General features: G+C 41.1%; 1 protein-coding gene across 3 annotated transcripts in view; it reads right to left on the reverse strand.

The window, feature by feature from the left end:
- LOC131136506 (TOX high mobility group box family member 2-like) overlaps positions 1-7,775 on the reverse strand; it is a 64,410-nt gene extending 56,635 nt beyond the window's left edge. For 2 of the 3 annotated variants that reach the window (XM_058083408.2, XM_058083407.2), the window contains exon 1: positions 7,203-7,773. In XM_058083408.2, coding sequence (XP_057939391.1) covers positions 7,203-7,307 — 105 coding nt within the window. In that variant the 5' untranslated portion in view covers positions 7,308-7,773. Of the gene's footprint in view, positions 1-7,202 lie in introns of all 3 variants that reach the window. The other variant, XM_078797729.1, reaches the window with a different exon arrangement.
- Between the last annotated feature and the right edge of the window lie 14,236 nt (positions 7,776-22,011).

Below are 22,011 nucleotides of genomic sequence, written 5' to 3' on the forward strand. Positions count from 1 at the left end.
GTATTACAGCTTCCATGTAGCAGACTTTCTCAAATACTTCTTGCAGACCCTTGTAAACAATCATGGAGCTCATCATTATCTCTCCAGAAAGGAGCCACAGCTGGATTCCCTCGGTAGTTTTGTGGGCTCCCGCGGCTTCTACAACAATTCCAACCTTGTCCAAGCAATCATACTGTATATGCCAGCTAAATATGTCAGTCAGACATAATAAAGAAGTACTCTTGACAGATGAGCAATAAGTGGACTTGGAAAGTCACCTGAAAGTATTTTGATGGATTATTTTAGCGTACCCTCCCACAATCATCACATACATATCTGCAGAAGAGACTTGCATGTGAGTTCCGTCAAACTGTAGTGCAAACATGGTGCTGACACAGGAGGGCCTTGCAACCTTGGCAAGGAGCTTATAGCAGGGTTTGGACCATGTTTGCACAGGACATACCTCAGGAAGCTGAGACAAGCGGGAATGTTTGTCCAGATTCCTGCTTCATCTATGCATATGTACATGCAAACACGGTCCAACACTTACAGTCAAACTACCTAGGATGTATTCATCCTACTCTGGGTTTCCCTGAGGATTTTTTGAAGCTGGGGCGGTGCCTAGCCTGGGGGGATTACATTTTTCCATCGAAAAAGTTGTGTCATCATAAATTCATGATCTAGGGATTTATACATCCAAAACAATCATCCTATATTCAATATTGTATCACATATTCATATTATTATTTAAATATGTATAACTTGTGATTACAAGTGTTTAAAAAGTCTACAGTTATGTGCTGTGGTAATTTCATTACCATTAAAAATAAATCTTCCCAAATAAAAATACATCTTCCCAACAGAGACACTTTATTATTTACACATCAGCTTTAACACGCTGTCACATGTTGTTATGACAGAGCTTGCTGCTATTAACAAGCATAATCAACATTTAACTAAACACCCAGGGGAGCGTTCTTTAGCAGGTGCTGCCACTATTTTCTTCTTTAGTTGGGAATAAGAATGCCGTAGCACTGCCCCGTGGGACGGCGCTGGCTGGCTAACGTAAACATGCTACAGACAGAGAAAGAGGCGACTGGGTTCATTATGGCAACACGTGAAGGGGGATGTATTGGTATTCACTAATCACCTGGTTCAATTGTGGTTGTAGTTTGTAATAGTGAATACCTGCACTGCATCATACAAATCTGTTTCTAATATTTTGGTAACTTTATTTTGCTACATAAAAAAAGTCAACAGATTATAAACAGCTCACAGTATCATGAAAATGAATGAAAATCAGAAAGATGTCGCAATGTCCTTGATACACATAACGATTCGGGTTTCTACTGATGATGTATTTTTCCAATCAGTACACTGACAATTTTTTTGCAAAAAGTGAGTTGGTAGTGTGATCCATCGCTTGGCTCGGTGTTACGTGATTGAGTCACATCACATCCTGCTCAGCCCATCAATGCTGGAGATGGTAAGCTGTGAAAAGCCCCACCATCGCAAATTGTAATAGAGTGCACAATATCATTTTTCCATGACTGTTTATGTGCATGCACAGAAAAACTGAAGAAACTGTGAGCTGCGTCAAACGTCAAAATTGTTGTTGTTTTTTTCAAAACCTATCAATATTCAACTTAAATACGTATATCGGGATATGAGATTTTGGTCCATATCGCCCAGCCCTATGATGTAGTGTCCGTTCGTGCTTACCCCCCTGTCCCCACTCGCTGTGCCTTTCCACAGTGGTATGCACGGCCTTCCTCTGCACAGGACTATGAAAGCAATTGTGATTCTGATTCCGGAGTCAGCAAAATGCTTGAATGGCCCTGAGTTAGCATGACACATCCACACACGGAGACACCCGTACACACAGGCTGTGTCCACTGGTTACTTCAACCCATTTGACTCTCGCTCATCCTTTGATTCTCTCTGTGAGCCTGACTGTCACATGCCACACAGAGTTTGTCATTAGCTAAAAGCGACAACAGTGAACACGCAACGGACTGCTGCAATGTTGTGATATAACTGGTTCGTGTGTTACCTCTTCCAAGGTTACCTTCAAGACAAGAACTAATCCAAACAAATGCACATTGACAAAGGTAGCATGTAACACGCAAAGATTGTTTCTTCAATGGAGTCAAGGAAACATGGTGGTTATTATACTAACAACCTTTTGTGTTGTAACATTAATAGTCTGAGTTGTGATAATCGTGAGCGCACTTGGTTATTGGTGGATATGGTAAAGTATAGTTGCAGAACGCGACGAGGACACCTCTTTGTGAAACTTGAAAGTTTTGAGTGTCAGTCTCTGTGTAACTCAGAACTTTGGAACATCCATATCAAAATAGGAACGGGACTGATGGCTAAAAAAAAGTCATGTAAATTCAACATCTTCATCTGCTTGGCCTCGGTGGAGGTCTAGCCTCCATTGAGAACCCTTGAGTTTCTCAGTTAATAATACATTAATCTTAACGACATAATTGAGGCATATGCGTAAAATGGTTGTCTGTAAATGTTTACAGTTCAGTGCGAAACTAAATTATGTTGTTTGACCTTGAGAGTGGTGGCTTTGTGATTAGCATTAAGTGCCGTTTTAGTCGTAGCTGTGGTTGCCCAAAATGAGCAATACTGTACTTTAAAAAAGTACTTGGTAAAATTACAGTTGCAGGATTAGTAGGGTTATACAATAAATATGTTTAAAAGCATTTGCAGAGGAAGAGGCTCTGGGAAAAGGTGCATCAATATAGAAACATACGCCCCAAAAGAATCACCATGGTACCACCTCCACAAACCAGGAAGTAGTCTGCCAACTAACCTCCAGATTGACAAACAAAGCTCCAGTTAGGACTTCTAGTGATATTGGACCATTACAGCATTGCTTACAACTTGTCTAATGGTGACGAGCACCATCCGTGTCTATTCACTTGAGCATCATGAGCATGGTGAGCATAGATGGAACATGTAAAGTGAAAGCAATCAAACCATTGCACTGTACAGACAAGGCAGTGGTGTAATAAATAACAGGAGTGAGATAAGGCATTCAAATGGAGCACATCATTCCCCGGCTTATCAGAAGCAGAGGGACCACCAGGCAACAAAGCTTCAGCTCTTCAGTCATGTCCTATCAAGGCAGATATCAGTTGTTGAGGATATATGAGCTGGGTGGGGCTTGAGTGTATAAACACTGGGCCTTCTCTCTGGTACGGAATGCAGCGCCGTGCTCGAGCGGCGGCAGCAGTCACCGCTGTTTGATTAAGGTATTGAAATAAAGGAGCAGACAAGGTGTTTGCTTCTCCCCAAGCAAACCAGAGGTAGCCTGACAAACAAATAGCCCCTGCACAGTTACATGCATCTAGCCTTTTTTGGGCGCACCACATGACTAATACATGTAGGCAATGCAGCGAGGCAGCAGACAGCATTAACAAATGACACAGTTTCACATTATCAGAGCTCAAAGCTGCTGTGGCGGTATTATTCTGTATAAATTCTCCCTGGCGGTGCAAGAGAGCGCCACAGAGATAAAAGACATGAATGCATAGTGAAAATGAAGTGAGCGCTGAAAAGTATTGAAGTAGAAATCTTCAGAGTTATTTATGGAGCCTTCTGAATCATCTCTTTCTGCACTTGAAGTAGCCTCCACTGTTCATTTTATGCTTTTATGCCCTGCACTCAATTGTAATGCATCAAGAACACAATGTTGTCATTATTACTACCAATGCTGGGTTGTGTTTTCATGATTTGCATATTGATTTACATGAAGTTTTGTAGAGGAGTGGGGCATGTATGGAGGATAAAACCACATATTTATATCAGCAGTATGCAAACCTATTTCTAGATGTTTTGGGTCACTTCCCTGAGTAACGCATGATCCTTACTGGCAACAAATGAGCATATGAATGAGGTGGCCCTGTCTAAAAGTGCACATGCTGATCCAAATTTTGAATTGAGAAGAATTAATTAGCACGCTTTCTTTCTCTAAATGTCTTCATTGAATGAGGACGGGGGAAAAAATTGTAAAAAGCACCGGCAAGCTACAGTAACAACATGCACGCAGATGATTATGAATGAAAGCAGCTGCTGCGCCAAAATGAGCAGTGGGACGGCATTTGAAAGCATGGCAACGGCGGTGGTGGCACACATGTTAAACTTTCTAATTACTCAAAAGTGGGCCTGCGGTCGCATCCATAGCACAGAGCAGGTTTGCAAATAAACACACTGTAAAGCTGGAATCCAATTAGGCGTGTTCGTTATTGTGAGAGATGCGAGGCTGAAGCTTAGTGTGCTCACACAACTGAACTCAATATCAATATTAAACCATCTGTAAAAGCCCAGTAAAGTCACAGGAATATTCTAAGAGGATCTTATAAGACAGCCATCCATAGTGGGCAAGGGTCCACTAGTGGGCAAGCTTCAACTGCACTTAGGACAAAGAAGCCAAAGGACAGACTAGTTGAAGAGTCTTATTATTATTATTATTATTATTATTATTAAGTGTTACTATGGCAGCCACATTAGTGACCTTATCCTGGTGCTTCAACAATGTCGTGTTCGGGCGGCACAAAATTAGGTTCGATATGTTTAGTTTAGCGATTACAATATTTTACTATTCTCATAAAAATATAACCTACTATAAAAATCTATAATATGTAAAAAAACATAAATGTTTAGGGTTGCAACATATTTACATTTATGTTGACCTTTAAAGTCTTGCCTAAAGTTGGCAAGCATTTTGAAGCAAGATCTTTCCCCTGCTGGTTTGTACCGATAATATAACCATTTTTAAACTTCTCATTCACAAAATTGTACACAATCATGGAAAAAAATATTAGACCAGCCTTGTTTCTTCAGGTTATCGATCCATTTTAAGAATGAATAGATATGGTGATGATAAAAATAGCTTGAAAGAGTTTTATTTTGAGATGAGATGATAACTAGCAACTTCCATGGTTTCCTTGATCATAACCTAAAGTTCTTACTTTTTAAAGTTCTTACACTGCTATAGCATGGCACTGCCAAAATATGAAAGTTTTATGCTCTCTGCTTTGGTCTCCATCCGTCTCTTCGTTACCAGCCATGCTTGTTCAACCTTCAGGTACTCCGCTAAGACCGAGAGAATGGCTCGCTCGTTACGTTAAAAGGTAGCTCCAGATTTGAAGAAATGTGTTATTTATGCATTAATCAATTTGAATTTATCACGCATCTTTTCCATATGGATATCACACATGCCAATATCTATAAATATCAATATTTTTTCGATATATGGTGCAGGCCTCAGTCGTGTCGCTCCGTTCCAGAAGGTTTGTTTCCAGGATTGATGCACTCAACATATTCTTGGGATTATCCAACATGCAGGATGATCCTAATTCATTTGACCCACAAAAAGAAGCAGCTGACAGTCCAGTGAGTTGGAGTGAGCGTTGTGAGCGTTCCAAACACTCTCATCTCTCATCTGTGACTGATTATATGCCTGATCTTCACCACCACCTTTCTCTCTGCTTTCTTGATTACTGGAATATTCCCTTCAGTTACACTTTCCATTGCCCACACAGTGAAAGTCATACAGTTCCTATGGTGTCATGTATCATTCTCCTCTATAAGTCCGCTTCGTCTTCGGAGGGTGTACCGGTTATCAGACGCACCACCCAAGTGATGTGTGGTATTGCATCTGGGGTGAGTGACAGCTATCTTTTTATATGAAACGGTTGGCTTGTATTTGCTGGGACGCTTACTTAGGGAGACCTGCACGATATGAAAGATGCTGGAAGCGGTCAATCATAGCTGTCTCTAACACTTTGCTTCCCTTCTTAAGCAAAATGAGCGGGCAAAATAGGTGCACCTAGAGTATAATCATACCCACGATAGGGGCCAATACTCCCACTAAGGAGACTGAGCATTGCTATCTTTGTAAGTGCAACATTTGAATAGTATCTTGTATCAGATCTCATTAGATGGTGCAGGTGTGCCAAATGTGAGGTTCAGGTTATTGTGAACTTTCTGTGTATTATAATTGCTCCACCCATGTTCTGACTTGACACCATGGCTTGTTATTTCTTGTATTTAAATGGTAATGGTTTTATTTCATTTGAACATGCATCAGATTCCAATTGGGTGCATCCCATAATCAGTTCACAGTTCCACATGTCCAAAAGGAGTAGGAAGAAGCAAAGCTTATTAAATCCTACCCCTCCATCTGGTACTTTTACAATCAGTAACTGTTACATTTGTTCACTTCCTGCTTTCCTAATATAGTTTAAGTTTGGTTTTTTTGTATTTTATTTATGTCACGTACCAAAGTACAAGGTGATATGACCATCCAATGACATAATGGGTACCATAGTAAGTGTCAATATAGTGATATATATAGCACATCATGACTGGTTCAAGACTCTTCATCCTTGTATTTAGCAAACATCAACTGCTTGTATTGTTTCTTGAATTGGCTCATCGTTGTGCATTGTTTGAGGTCCTTACTCAATCCATTCCATAGTTTGATTCCACATACTGAAATGCTATGGCTTTTTAACGTAGTCCTAGCATATAAGTGTTTCCAATGTAGTTCTTCCCTGAGATCATATTTCTCCTCTCTTGTAGAGAAGTATTGATTGACATTTTTAGGGAATTGGTTATTTTTAGCCTTATGCATTATTTTAGCTGTTTGAAGATGAACTATATCAGCAAGTTGAAGTATTTGTGATTTTACAAATAAGGAGTTAGTATGTTCTCTAAAGATGCAGTTTTAAATGTCACCGGCACACTTTTGCAAAATTGGCAAAATCCTTGGTGTCAAAATAGGAGAGGTGACTGGCACAACACTATCTTGTTCCAAAGTCACTCGGCGTACTTGACGAGTACACATCCATTTGATTGGGCAACTCCTGGTCACAACCGGAGAGGAGAGGGCATATCGCACCAAGCCGAGCCCTTATGGATTCCATACAGCCTGTGCTGTTTCACACCAGGGTGGGTGGGACACTAAATGACGGATCATAATATAATATTATAGGCAACATTTGGAAGGGGAAGTTACCATCAACTCTCAAATGCATAATGGAATAATAAAAAAAGTTAACATTTTTGCACTCCAGACTTCCTTGCAGACTTTTCCGTTTTTGCAAGCGCGTTTAGCACAAGTGGCCGCGCGTAAAGCAACCTTTGAAAAATGTGTCAGGAATTGACGGCGCGTCCGTGTTGTTTGTCCAAGTGTCATTTACCTTGTTGGAGTGGTAATAGTCCAGCGGGCTCAAGCAGCTTGGATCAGCAGGTAGGGAGCATGAACCCACATTGGCCGGGGGTGCAGGGTAAAATCTCACGTCCATCTCAGGTTGAGCGAGCCTGAACGCATCAAATCACTTCCAGCGTGGATTGTTGTCTCGTCAAAAGCAACAAAGCAGATGGAGAAAGAGAAACAAAAGGGAGGAAAAGAAGTTGTTCTCGGTGCACTTTTAAGTGCAGTGCTGATTCTCAGTGGTCCTCGAATCGTCCCTCGCTGCAAACACAATTGTCATGGATGCACATGTGCTGCCAAAGCCGTATCCCGGTATTCCACAACAAATCAAGTCAAACGTTCCAACTTAATAATACTTCTTTGCGCTCTCCACCATCAAATGTCACAGGCTCCTTTCTCTCTCTCTCTCTCTCTCTCTCTCTCTCTCTCTGTGTGTATGTGTGTGTGCGCTCACACAGGCTTTGTTATGGACGTGCACACATTCTCGCACTGGTTCCAGTACACAGAAGTGGTCGGACTTCCCTCTCTGCCATGCGACCTCTGCCGATAGTACATGGGAAATAGGAAAAGAGAAAGAAAAAAGGGGAGGGGAAATTGCTTGGCTGCCTTGGCAACCGTGTGTTCCTCTCTGCAACTGCGCACTCCTGATTAGCTGCAAATATAGTGTATAGTGTGTGTGTGTGTGTGTGTAGTGTGTGCTGCTGCATACTATAGTCAGGGTGCTGTAAAGGGGGGAAAGTTAGGAATATTCTGACAGGGGCCCAGTAAATAATTTAGCTGTCTGGTTCTAATTATATATAATACATATATACATGTATACATATAGACTTAACATATACATATACATATACATATACATATACATATACATATACATATACATATACATATACATATACATATACATATACATATACATATACATATACATATACATATACATATACACATACATATACAAATACATATACAGTATACAGTACATATATGCTGTATATTTGTTTGTTTGATTTTGTTAATACTTGGGTTGTTTATATTGTTTATTTTTCTATATTGTGTATTTTGTACTGCTTAACTGACTCTGTACTCTTGCTGCTGTGCAATACAAATTTCCCCACTGAGGTATGAATAAAGGCATATCTTAATCTTAATCTTAGTCTAAAATACATACATATATACATATAAATGCATAAATGTGTAAATGTACAGAAAAACAACAATGTACCAGGTGACACTCTTAAATAATGAGAGATCTTAGCAGCCAGTGGAATTCCACTCAAGTAGCTTTAATCTTGTATCGCCATACAGTTGCAAATATGTGCATAGAGCAGCCAGAGATGGGAGAGCTGCCTGTGACAGCTCCCTGAATGTGATGGATAGCGCACCATTGCCCTGTGATGTGCATGCACATTTGATGTTGAAATGGCCTATCCACGGGACCATTGTCTTCCAATCATGTCAAGGCAAAGTACAGAACAAAGCACATTTTGTGTTCTTGATGCTGTTGCGCTATACACTTTGCAGATCACAATCCTCACACCGATCCCTGTACGACAATGCTGCTCTACTATACTGACCCTGCTGGCTGTAATTTGGCCTGTTTTTAGGACAGATGCTTGGAATAATGTTAATTATAGGGTAGAAGTATTTCCTCCAGGATGCTGGTCGATTTTGACTGATCAGATTAGGAACCAATTTGTCATTCAACAGAAATAACCTGCTACACTACGGGCCCATAAAATCTTGTGTAATTGTGTGGGCGATGTTTTTAGTAATTCTCAAAAATATTCTTCTATCATTCATTCATTTTACTATTGCTTATCCTCACGAGGGTCGCAAGGGGTGCTGGAACCTATCCCAGCTGTCTTCGGGCGAGAGGCGGGGTACACCCTGGATTGGTCGCCAGCCAATCACAGGACACATATAGACAACCATTCACACTCACATTCATACCTATGGACATTTTGGAGTGGCCAATTAACCTAGCATGTTTTTGGAATGTGGGAGGAAACTGGAGTCTCGGGAGAAAACCCACACATGCACGGGGAGAACATGCAAAATCCACATAGAGATGGCTAAGGGTGGGATTGAACTCGGGTCTCCTAGCTGTGAGGTCTGCGCGCTAACCACTCGGCCGCCGTGCAGCCCCATTCTTCCATTATTTATGTTCTAATTTCAAGAGTAGTTCAAGCATGCACATCATGTCAAGCTACACCAGATATACATGCAACAGATGAAGTACATGATTTTAATTATCCGTATATTTAGAACCGTTAAACATACAAGACATACGTATATCTGGCAACAGGAAGTGCGTAACTAACCTAATGCTAGTTAACCAACCATTCTTTTCATATTTTTAATTTGTAGGTGCATCATTCCCAAAGAATGAGCGTCCTTCCACTGAAGCCATGGGTGTCAGTCCCGAGTAATGTTGTCCTAGCAGCCCCCAGCAACGGCACTGCTGGACTAGGGAGGATCTACTCCCATGTATCAGCTGTGTTTAGACTAGGGCAACTTAACAGTGGAAGAGCGGAAGCACGTTTATGGCCAAAATCCACTTACGTTGTCTTTCGGGATCCATTTCCTTCCCGTGTCATTGTTGTGGCCCCCTGGTGCACAACAAGGTGCCTACTGCAGTTTAAAAGACTAAGACAAAGACAAACCATCAGACCCACTTCATGAAGGAACCCAATCCCTGACCAGCGACAGAGCCAAGGAGGCAGAGCTTGGACACACTCCACACGCTTTCTTGGCAAAACACACATGGGTGTCCAAAGTGTGGTCCAGGGGCCATCTGTGGAACGTGGCTCATTGCAGAAATAAAATAGCAAATGTGGAAGAATAGAGCAAAAAGGCATACAGTAACAAGACAGGCAGCCCAAAGCAACACTTAAAATATAGTTTATGATCATCACAGTGGTTCATTTGGTGTACAAAATATTGACAATAATATTGTTTAGCATCAATTTGTGGGACAATAAGCCAACCTTGTGTTAACAAAATAACGTGTTACAGTGAAAGAGTTTGTTTTTGTTTGTTTGTTTTAACACAAACTTTGCCAGCAGCGTGTGCCCACTGCTGTAGCGCTTGCGTTCCCACCCTCCAGCCTGCCATTATATCAGCAGGCCTCTAATGTTACGCAGCAGCCTTTTTATTTAGCAGAGTCGGTGTTCGATAGCGGGCACGTCCCATTCTGCCACATCCCAGCACTCCGAGGGTTAAACACATGGCTCGGTGCCATGGCTTCATGGGAATGGAATGTGGAGTGCTGTGTGTGCAGGGCTCCTTTCCCAGCATCCTTCACTGCCCTGGCGCATGCTAATGATCAGTATTACTGAAGCACAATTGATGGGCTAGCGAGCAAACAAGAGAAACAAATCACTACTAAGGCTTTATTGTCCTTTAATTACTCCAGCTCTGTGGCAATTAGCACAGCACAAAGGCGCAGCCCTACTTTAATCTTGACTAAAATGTGATGGAGATGAAAACATTTGGAGGATGAAAAGTAGATAAGATAATTTGGGTTTGGGTTGGCCATGCAGAAATGACAGCTGAATTGGACTAATAGGACTGCTGAGGGCTGAGATCATTTGATCGAAAGAAAGAAATAAAAAGAAAAACGATTATATGAATATTCTAATCACAAATTCTAGATATTTAGTGTTGCACTACATTTAGCTCGCTTTAGTAGTATGCATAAATATGCATGAATGATATGGATATCTGCTCAAACATATCTAAAAACATAACCTTTGTTCTGTACTGCATACATGACCAACTGGATATTATCATGAAGCTAGTAAACAGTAAGTTTGACTTAAGTTTGATTCTTTGTTGTTGAAGAAAGTGATTACACCCACAAAAACGGTGGTATATGTAAAGCACAACAAGAAGTCATGCTACCTTCTCTGCTGTGCCTGGTGAAAATAATGTGAAAACTGAGAGAACCTGCAGGCCATTTAAAACTCAATTTAACTCAGGGCAAGATAAATGTCAAGGATTTTTCATTTACTCAGAGTAATTTTATTAAATGTCAGCGGGCCTCGTGGCTCCAATAACATATAATGTAGACATTGGTGAGTTGGTAAGTAAAACAAATGTATATACTTGAAGATGTTGGCAAAAGAAAACATCTTATAAACACCTGAGGATGTCTTGCGGCTCCCCTTGCTGACCTTCGACCCCTGTTGCAGGTCACTGTGACCCTGCTTGTTTTCAGGAGGGCATGGGAACGAGTGGAGTGCGGTGACTGTGTCAACAATCTGTTTTCCTGGAGGACAAACAGTTAAGATTGTGTTTCTGCCAACATTCATCGAGTTCAGCACAAATAAAGAGAGAGCTGTCATTTTTTCACACCAAATGTCATTAAAGCTGCAGCATGTGCGCCACCCAGGACTTTCTTACTGAAAATAAACCCCTCCTGCTCTGCAGGCAAGGAGGCCGCTGGGATAGGCTCCAGCATAACCACCACCCTCGTGAGGATAAGCGGCATGGATGGATGGAAATCAATGGATTGTAGCTTTTGCATGAATAGCAAGGATTTCTCTTAATGATCTCTTATCGAACAGAAGAAACAAGAAGAAAAACACGAATAATTTCACTCTTCTATCATTCAGTTCTGTGTTTATGATAGTGATATAGTTTTCTTTCAAGAAAAGCCTCCATTTTCACTCGGAGCCAGAGTCCTGTGTAATGTCTTGCATGCATCTCGGTGGAACAATGCTCTTGCTTCTCTGTGCTGATTAAATGAGGCATACTTGATCTTAATCCGGGCTGAATGACGATGCCTGCATTGGCTCCCATCCAGCTCCTTTAGCCTGAAAAAAACCCATAGCCCATATATATAAATGTATTAGAGATAATACAATACATATTGAAGGAAGTCATCAAAAAACACAAAATAAACAAGGAGATACAGCTGAACACACAAGGAGAATATTTCATCACCGTAATCAGTCCCAAGGTGGGTTGTACATAAGTTAGAATTTAAAACTATTCTGGGGGGTTTCCAAAGAAATCACAAAATGAGTATGCAGGTTGTCATGAGCATGTCAAGGCAACAGGTGACATTATAACCTACAGCAGGGGTCTCAAACTCAATTTACCTGGGGGCCACTGGAGCTAGGGTCTGGGCGAGGCTGGGCTTTCAAAAAAAAAAAAACGCATTTATTAAAAACAGAAAAATGAATAAAGTTTGATTTGGTTCCGATTTTCTACAAGAAAAGCTCTGATAAAACATTCCACTGTTCTCAAATATCTTACTTTTTATTTTTCTACACAAAATAAGATCAAGAAAAATAAAGAAAATCAATCAATCAGTAATAAATAAATGTAATAATAATAAAACGGTAAATAATTAAAAATTAAGAAACCACATATAGTTGGTGGGTAGACAAATTATTTTTTTCTGATTAAAATGAACAAAGCATTATTAGAGCCCTGTAGACATGACAAAACACGACTATAGTCACATTTATACTCTTTTTATTTACAACATATTGCGCAACTGCAGGGTCTTGAGACACATGCTAACTCGCAAACTAGAGAGCTAGCGACCTAAACGGTAGCCTCCAACGGTAGCATCCATATCAAACATGCGCGGGCTGCACTAACATTAAACTTTCATATCAAGACGGGGGCCTCAAACTAGTGTCCTGCGGACCATATTTGGCGTGCGGGCTGCGTGTTTGAGACCCCTGACCTACAGTCTATACGATATGGCTGTGGCTTCCTCGTACATTGCCAATAATGCCAACATGCAGTGGTGTGTCATCACGGCCAACAAACCTTCTCTATCGGCCTAACCACAATCAGAAGCACAACTTCATTTGTAGTATCTGTTCCATGAGTGGGGTTCGGCAGTAGTCCGCAAGTCTTCGGGAACATTTGCGAGTGTGACCAACCACAGCGGAGTGGGTATGGCTGGAGGCAGGCCGTGCTTGGAATAAATTAAAACAGACCATTTTGAAAATCCAACTGGAGTAGTAGATTTAGAAAGCTTTCTGTGCAGGTTATTGGGTGTATCTGCTCTATAGGAGTCCACAACAAAGGGCAGAAAAATGAGCTTGATAATGGGGCTTCTTTAATCAGTCAAATTAATAATTACCCTCAGCCATCCCACAATTACATCAGCATTTTTCTGTCCTCTGATTGGTTGATCAGAGACACACAAAGCCGGGTTTGACAAGCTGAATAGTCTGTTGCAATTTGCACACAACCATAGCCACAATAATGGCCACAATGGCAGATGGAGGGGGAGGAGAAATTCATTTGGTGTTAATTAATTTTCAAGGCGGACTTTTCTAGAAAAGCTAGACTTCATAAGGAGAGGTTCGCCAACCCTGAAGCGACTGTAGATGGCTTTACAATGTAATGTAATTGGAAGATAAAGGGTTAACTGGTTTCATGTTTTAGTCATAATAGCATTTAATCTCAATACACCCAAGACACCTCCCTCAGCTTGTAATATCATATTTTGTATATATCATCGATAGTTTGTGTAAATGCAACCTGGTGGTTAAGTCATTTAAGTACCAGTTAAGGTACCAGTACAAAATGCGGCGCCCACCACTGCCAACATGTAAAAAAAACATGTGGGGGGTAAACAGGATGAGATGTCCATGTCTCTGTGTCGGACAAAGTACTCAATACTCTTTGGCAACAACAATATACTTTTAATTCCACTTACTGACGTGAATAAGACGTACGTGACCAGTCTTTCTACCTCATTTACGGGTACTATATGCACAAACAAACACACAGAGGTAGACTTTCATTTTAAGTGAGGTGAATGCAACATGGCCATTACTGGTGAACATAGATTCTGGGGGGAGTGGTAGCAGTGGGGGGAGGAGGAAATCAAATGCATCAGAATTCATGGCGTGATGATGTAGATAACGTTTCCTGTTTTCAGCATGTCTGTACGCACCGTAGGCTTTACCAATCCCAACGTCACCTCATTGCATCATGGCGTGATGTCATAATAGAACAAAATCATAAACCAGAGTTTAGGATTGTCTATTGAAAAAAACAGCATCATAATTGCACATCTATTTGCGTAAATAAGAGCAGATAAACCAAAAGGACGACCTAAAATCACTGACTGTTGTATGGTAATTTGCTGCAGATAAACATGGCAAAACAAACACACTGAGGAAATAGATGTCTTTTTTGAAGGTCTGAAAGCCACAGCTGCTTGGCAAGCAGAAGCTGCCTCCTTTTGTCTTTTATCTTCTTCTGTAATGCGCACAGGTGCTGCTTAATTCAATTGGAGAACGTTGCCATGGTTTTACATTAATATATTTCCATGTTACCATTTCCACTGTTGTCATGGAGATGATGGGACCTATTTGAACTGAAAGCAGAGATGGCTTTTTTATGGGGGTATTTCACTCCATCTCCCTCTCTCTCGTTCTGTGTCTCACTCTCATTTGCTCACTCCATGTCGAGTCGCATGGTACACATGCCCCATTTAAAGTTTGCATTTTTAGCCCTGTTTTTAGGCAAATTCAGCCAGTCAACATGGAAGCATGAAGCACTGTTCCTTGTGTACGCTATGATGCACAAATCACAGTCACACACCCCCCCACCCTGTCTCCACCTCCTGGTGGACTCTTTGGAGTCCAAAGAGGTCAGAGGGGTTAATCAGCAACAACGCTCGAGGTATAGAATTTGTTCAAAATCAAAGCAACTTTGTCAAATGCAAAAACTTTGTATTCACACTCGAGCAAGACGGAGTGACTCCATTTGAAAGTACCTGCACACTTTTATCAAATCAATATCTCTCCATGCAATTTTAATTGCATCTTTCTGTCAATTTGATGCAATTTCAAGAGCAAAACACAAAGCAGGGATATCCAATTTACTCAAGCAAGGCAAAGTTGATAGAATGCTTGTATTGGCTATTAAGGCATAAGCTTGTTTTGTTCTTCTTGGAGATGCCAGCAGACCATCCACCCAGGGGATAGTTCAAAGTCACCTTGGATCTCAGCAAACTCATTATTTCTGTAGGTAATAGAGGAGAAACACATCATGGAAATCATAAAAATAATATCGTAATATACGTAACATACTCTTGAACTGGCCTTGGTCCCTCCGAAAAGAACATGCTTAGATATACACAAGCGGGACATAAGAGACTATTTCAATCAAACGACAACGCTGATTCAAAGCAGAGCAAAATGTGGCCTAGTTTTCACCGCATTCACATAGCGGCCATCATTTTTGGGGCAATTTAACACTTACACTTCTCAGTGTCATAATGAAATGAAATGAAATCAATCAGAAAGAGGCTCTCTTATGGGGTCTGTCTCCGTTCAAACACACAAATCCCTCATTTATCACACTTGGTTTCATATATTGGTTTTATACATGGAATAATTAGTGCACATACAGACAAACAACCATTCACACTCACATATGGACAATTTGGAGTGGCCAGTTTGAAAGTCTAAAGACTATTATTGACATTGACAAGGATGATTTAAAACACATGTGTCAACAAAGGGCTGAAGCACTGCGGTTTCTCCAGCAGGTGACGAGCTCCTTCCCTCAAACCAAAGGAGGGTTCATCATTCAAATCACCTGCTTTAGTGACCGGCTAGAAAGAAAACCTGGAGTGTCTCGGCCCTCCATGGCATGAGTTTGACACCCCTGATTTAAAATATACATATATGTGTGTATATATATTCCAAAGATGCTTTCACCATTTCATTTCTGTCACCTGATAACAAATTCAGGACTCAATACAGAGCATCAAACTTTTCCCTTTTTTTTCTTCACACAAACACTACGTGACAAGATGGTTACTCTCTCTGCACACTGACAGTTCATTCCAGACTGGGAGAAATGTCCAAAATGTTTAGTCACGCCTGAGTGGAGTTAATTACCGTCCTCTAGGCTGCCTCAACTCACTGCCACTAATGGTCCTGAGCTACAGATAAAATTCCATTTACAGGAATGTTGCAGCCACTACATCTGATTTGGCCAATATGAAATATTTACTTGGATGTAATTAAAGTGACAATGCTCATCATCAACTGTGGCGGTACAGAGAAAGAACTGGCCTGCATGAATAAACAACAAAGCAAACACTGATGGCTCTTTTGGTGATGTCAACTTGTATACATTAGTTGTATACGTACTTATACATTCATGGAACAGAGATATGAGCAACAGAGCAGCAATGTTTTCATGTCTAAAAGTAGGTGGGGGACCGGCCGCTTATGTAGGCAGCATACCAGAAGTACAGTACAACAATGAAGTAAAAAGAACAAATAACAGATCAGAAGGGGAATCACACTCAACACTTTATAAACAAGTCCCGTGATGGAAAAGCTGAAGATTGAAGGGAGTACCAGTACCACCACCGACGACGATGCAGGCTTTTGGAATAATGATGTCTCAACATAATGATGTAATGATTCGCCTAAAATCAAAACGTACCAAAACTCCAATCTCTGGTGTCTCTGTTCCATTCCGAAACAGAATCAATCCATAAACAAGGAAAACAAAGTTGCAAAAACTCAAATAAGTAGTTTATTTGAAAGTATACGGATACAATACCTGTTTCATAAATGTCTGCATGTCCCGGTCAAGACTGGGACACCCTGTTAAAAACAATAACAACAACAATGCACCAGCCCACTTACAGTACTGTAATACAGTACCATTATGATTCATTTACTGTATATGCATGTTAATTTGGTGGTCATACGCAGTATAGTTAAATGTGTATCCCAGGGGGCAACCACATTTCTAATTTGGGTCATAAGCTGAAAAAGCAACCTTGTTAATTACATGGCTGCTATCTCATCAGTATAGCAACCACGGTCATTTGAAACTCAATCCACCATCATCCAAAGTTGGCGTTCATACTTCAAACATAAACATGGTGCTCACAGATTATTGTATGTCTGCTTTGTTGATACACAAGGCTCCTCGTTGTGATGGTCGGAGGTACAATACCGTATGTATTTAAGGAGCAGCGACTTCAGGCATGTCTAAATGTTTTATTTCGTTTTATTTAGTTGTGTTCCCATTAGAAGAACCTGGCTACAATTCAGTGATAAGAACGTGCAAAGCAATTGTTCGTACACCACTGTATCGACCTATTGCTTTACAATTGTGCCTATCAGCCTTACTTGCTGGAGTCCATATTTACCCCGCAGCCCCTCCCCTCCACACACACACACACGCTGCACACTATCCTCATCCCATTCTTCCTCCCGCCTTCTCATCTCCCTCAGCTTGTAACCTGAATTCAGTAGCGCAGTCAACCAATCGATCACAGGGAGTCCTTTTTTTCCATCCTGGCAATTTTCCTCTGAGGAAAGGGGGTATAATGTGAGCTAACAGTGTGGAAAATCAATGCTCCACTGGCATAGAATAACTTGGAGTCAGCCTGGCAGCGAGCCGGGCTCCACCAGGCCAGTTGGAGTGATAAAGCCACCAGGTCATGTGACACGCCCCCCCAGTGGGTTAACAGTTTTATTCCTCAAATCCCTGTGAGTCCTTAGGTGTGCACTGATGTGAATCAGTGCACACCTTAGAAGGAGGAAGAGTCCAACTCTGTCTTCAGTATGCATGTATTCTGCTATATACTGTGTGTAGTATGCTGTATATATGCGTCTGCACTGTAGGTCGACAGCAGGGAATACTGTATTTCATCTATAATAATATGGCAATGATGGCGCTATGACAAGCTGTGCAGGCAAATTGATTTTCAATGTAAGAAATGCATTAAAATTTACACACATTCTGTATTAAGCTTGGTTGGTGTGACGTGTTGCATTTTGTCTTTGCATGGTAGATGTCCTGTGTGTTTTTACATAACATCAACATTAACATTAACAGGAAGTAAATAAATATTTTGATTATTTTGATGTCGGATTTCTTTGAATTGGTGAAGTAATGGAGAAGTAGCGAGCAACCAAAACAGGAGGTGTAATAATAACAATAAATAGATGAAAATGGCCGACTATATGTGCTTTCAGCATTTTAGAAACAAATGCTTTTTATGGGGCGGCACGGCGTTCTAGTGGTTAGCGCGCAGACCTAGCTAGGAGACCAGGGTTCAATTCCACCCTCGGCCATCTCTGTGTGGAGTTTGCATGTTCTCCGGGTACTCCGGTTTCCTCCCACATTCCAAAAACATGCTATGAATGTGAGTGTGAATGGTTGTTTGTCTATATGTGCCCTGTGATTGGCTGGCGACCAGTCCAGGGTGTACCCCGCCTCTCGCCCGAAGACAGCTGGGATAGGCTCCAGCACCCCCGCGACCCTCGTGAGGAAAAGTGGTAGAAAATGAATGAATGAATGAATTAATGCTTTTTATGTTCTCTATATGCGGCATTCTGAATATGAATTTATTCTTGGAGAATTACACATTTTCTGTTGTAGAGATTTTTTTTTGCAAAAACATACATACATTATGTTGTATATTAGAGCTAAAAAAAATCTGACCTAATTGTGAAAATATTGCCTATTGCACCCTTCCACCACCCCCTCCCGCCAATAAAGTCCTTATTATTATTGGTTATCTTGTAACCAGTTTCACATGGGAAACACAGCCACCTCATTTTCACACCCCAGCATCAGGCTATTATTGACATCTGCTTCCATTTCTGGGAAAATGGCATTTTTGAACATACAGCGTGAAAACTGAATGAAAAATGTGTGGAGTTAAAGCTCAATTGTCCTAATCAATTGATAAACGTCTGACTGAACACTGCAAAGTGCGATAGGAGTTTCAGAATCGACAATAAACCGTTGACACATTTCTTAACCGTTCTGACACGCTAGGTACACCGCAAAGCTGGGTACACAGGCCTGCGTGTGTGTGTGTGTGTGTGTGTGTGTTACTGGTATTCCATTGCTTCTTCCACACCACCCACACTGACCTAGACTGCCTCAAACCTGCTGATGCTGCTTTCAGCAGAGAACCGCTTTCAAATCTGCTCACATGAGGAAAAAAAAAGATGAAAAACAATTTCATCAGATAGATGGACGGACGGACAGATGGAGTTGTGCATATGGATTTATATTGCGGCATAATGAAATGACTTGCTGCTATCTTCATTAAAAAGTGTGTGCTGTAAGAAAGCAAGCATCCCGTCGGGAGACACCAGTCACAGGGTGTCCCTGCCAATTACACTTTGTCAATTCCTCCCCCAAATTAGGATGAGCCAAGAAGGAAAATCATTCCTGGCATGACACAGGTCCTAATTATGCATTGAACAAATGGAAATATCATCAACATTGTGTTGTTAATCCGCCTTTAACAAGGAGAAACAAAGAGTGTTGACAGCTTGTTGGCTTGTAAAATCCATGCGGCCAATGAAGAAGCATTGCCTCCACTTTGTTGCCATGACGAGTCTTAAAAGGTCCAGGATCTCAAAGTGTGCATTGCAGAACATTTTCAATCGTGTTGCTGTGTCTAAAGAGCACAACTTCAAAACTGAGAACATCCTCAGCGAGAAAAATACACACAAGCACACACACACACACACACACACACACACACACACACTTCTCAAGCATCACTTGTACAGTGAGCCTAAAACACACCTCAGCAGTTGCCTGTAAACACGTTGCCTCTTATTCTCTCAGAAACACACCACAGAACAAGTGTGACTTTAAAAGAAACTTTAGATATGTTGTGCATCTGCAAATTTGACTTTATAGGGAATAGCAGTGAAATAGCATTAGCATAAGCTTGGTGCAATGCATGCATAATAGATTGTTGTTTTCACTCTGCATATGGTAGGAGCTGGATTGGCTTCAAAGTGCACCATATTTGCATGATTCGATGTGAGGGATTCTGGGATTAGAGAATACCACTTCCCCCCGCCCCACCCCCACCCCACCCCTCAGCTATAGAAAGGTATCACATTCCCACAGATGGAAGAGAGCATTGAGAAAATATTGCCACTGAGATACAAAAGAGTGGGGGGGTCATAAATGCAGCAGCATGTTTTAAGTTCTTCATTATATTCATTTTTAAAGAAATCTACCAAACAATAGGGTTTTGTGTTAGAGGGAATACATTCGGATTACGTTTGACGACATGAAGTGTGACTTCCTCCTTTATGTTTTGTAGCGAGAACACCACCATAACTCACATTAATACGCATATAGGAATGTGATTTTTTAAATGGCTCGTCATGCGTATACTAGTGTCTCTGTCATTGCCATTATGACCCACATCACCAGTTCTTTAGACTGGTTATTTTCTTAGAATATTTTTTGTTTATGATTGGGATTTTTATTTACATGCAGTTTTTGCAAAAAGAGACTGTGAGTCCATTTTTTTTTCATTCAGATTTTTAAAATCTTTTTATGTTGTTTGTTTGGTTCCTTTATTTGATTTCAAAGGTTATTTTTAATCATTCATTCATTCATTTTCTACCGCTTATCCACACGAGGGTCGTGGGGGTGCTGGAGCCTATCCCAGTTGTCTTCGGGTGAGAGGCGGGGTACACCCTGGACTGGTGGCCAGCCAATCACAGGGCACATATAGACAAACAACCATTCACACTCACATTCATACCTATGGACAATTTGGAGTGGCCAATTAACCTAGCATGTTTTTGGAATGTGGGAGGAAACCAGAGTACCCGGAAAACCCACACATGCAGGGGGAGAACATGCAAACTCCACACAGAGATGGCCGAGGGTGGAATTGAACTCATTTAGGCATATGCAGAAGGTTAGCTAAACACTAACAAGCCAAGTTGCAGCGGACTTTGATACATAAAAGGAATGAAATGAGGTGGAACCTCTGTGTGGGAAAGTATTTACTGTTGTACTCAACAAAAGAATTTGCTGTCTAACTGTGTAAATAAGTGTAATAAAAATATCTTCAATATGCAGTTGGAATTGCATGGGTGACTACATCTTCCTAAATGACAAGCACAGGCAACACGGTTTGTTGAGGATGAAGTAAAGTGAAGTAAAAGATGCGAAGGTGGGGGTGGGGGGGTTTCACAGCAGTATATGCCAAAGGCATGGCCTTCTCTCTTCTCATTGAATAACCTGATTATAATTTACAGTGAAGAAAATAAGTATTTGAACACCCTGCTATTTTGCTATTTCTCCCACTTAGAAATCATGGAGGGGTCTGAAATTTTCATCGTAGGTGCATGTCCACTGTGAGAGAGATAAACTAAAAAGAAAAATCCAGAAATCACAATGCATGATTTTTTAACAATTTATTTGTGTGATACAGCTGCAAATAAGTATTTGAACACCTGTGTATCATCTAGAATTCTGACCCTGAAAGACCTGTTAGTCTGCCCATTAGAAGTCCACCTGCACTCCATGTATCATCCTGAATCAGATGCACCTGTTTGAGGTCGTTAGCTGCATAAAGACACCTGTCCACCCCATACAATCAGTAAGACTTTAACTTGTAACATGGCGAAGACCAAAGAGCTGTCCAAAGACACCAGAGACAAAATTGTACACCTCCACAAGGCTGGAAAGGGCTACGGAGAAATTACCAAGCAGCTTGGTGAAAAAAGGTCCACTGTTGGAGCTATCATTAGAAAATGGAAGAAGCTAAACATGACGGTCAATCTCAATCGGAGTGGAGCCCCATGCAAGATATCACCTCGTGGGGTCTCAATGATTCTAAGAAAGGTGAGGAATCAGCCCAGAACTACACGACAGGACTTGGTCAATGACCTGAAAAGAGCTGGGACCACCGTTTCCAAGGTTACTGTAGGTAATACACTAAGACGTCATGATGTGAAATCATGCATGGCACGAAAAATTCCCCTGCTTAAACCAGC

Source organism: Doryrhamphus excisus, linkage group LG17 (genome assembly GCF_037039965.1).
Source record: "Doryrhamphus excisus strain RoL-2023G ecotype Guam linkage group LG17, RoL_Dexc_Guam_v1.1, whole genome shotgun sequence".
Lineage (NCBI taxonomy): Eukaryota > Metazoa > Chordata > Actinopteri > Syngnathiformes > Syngnathidae > Doryrhamphus > Doryrhamphus excisus.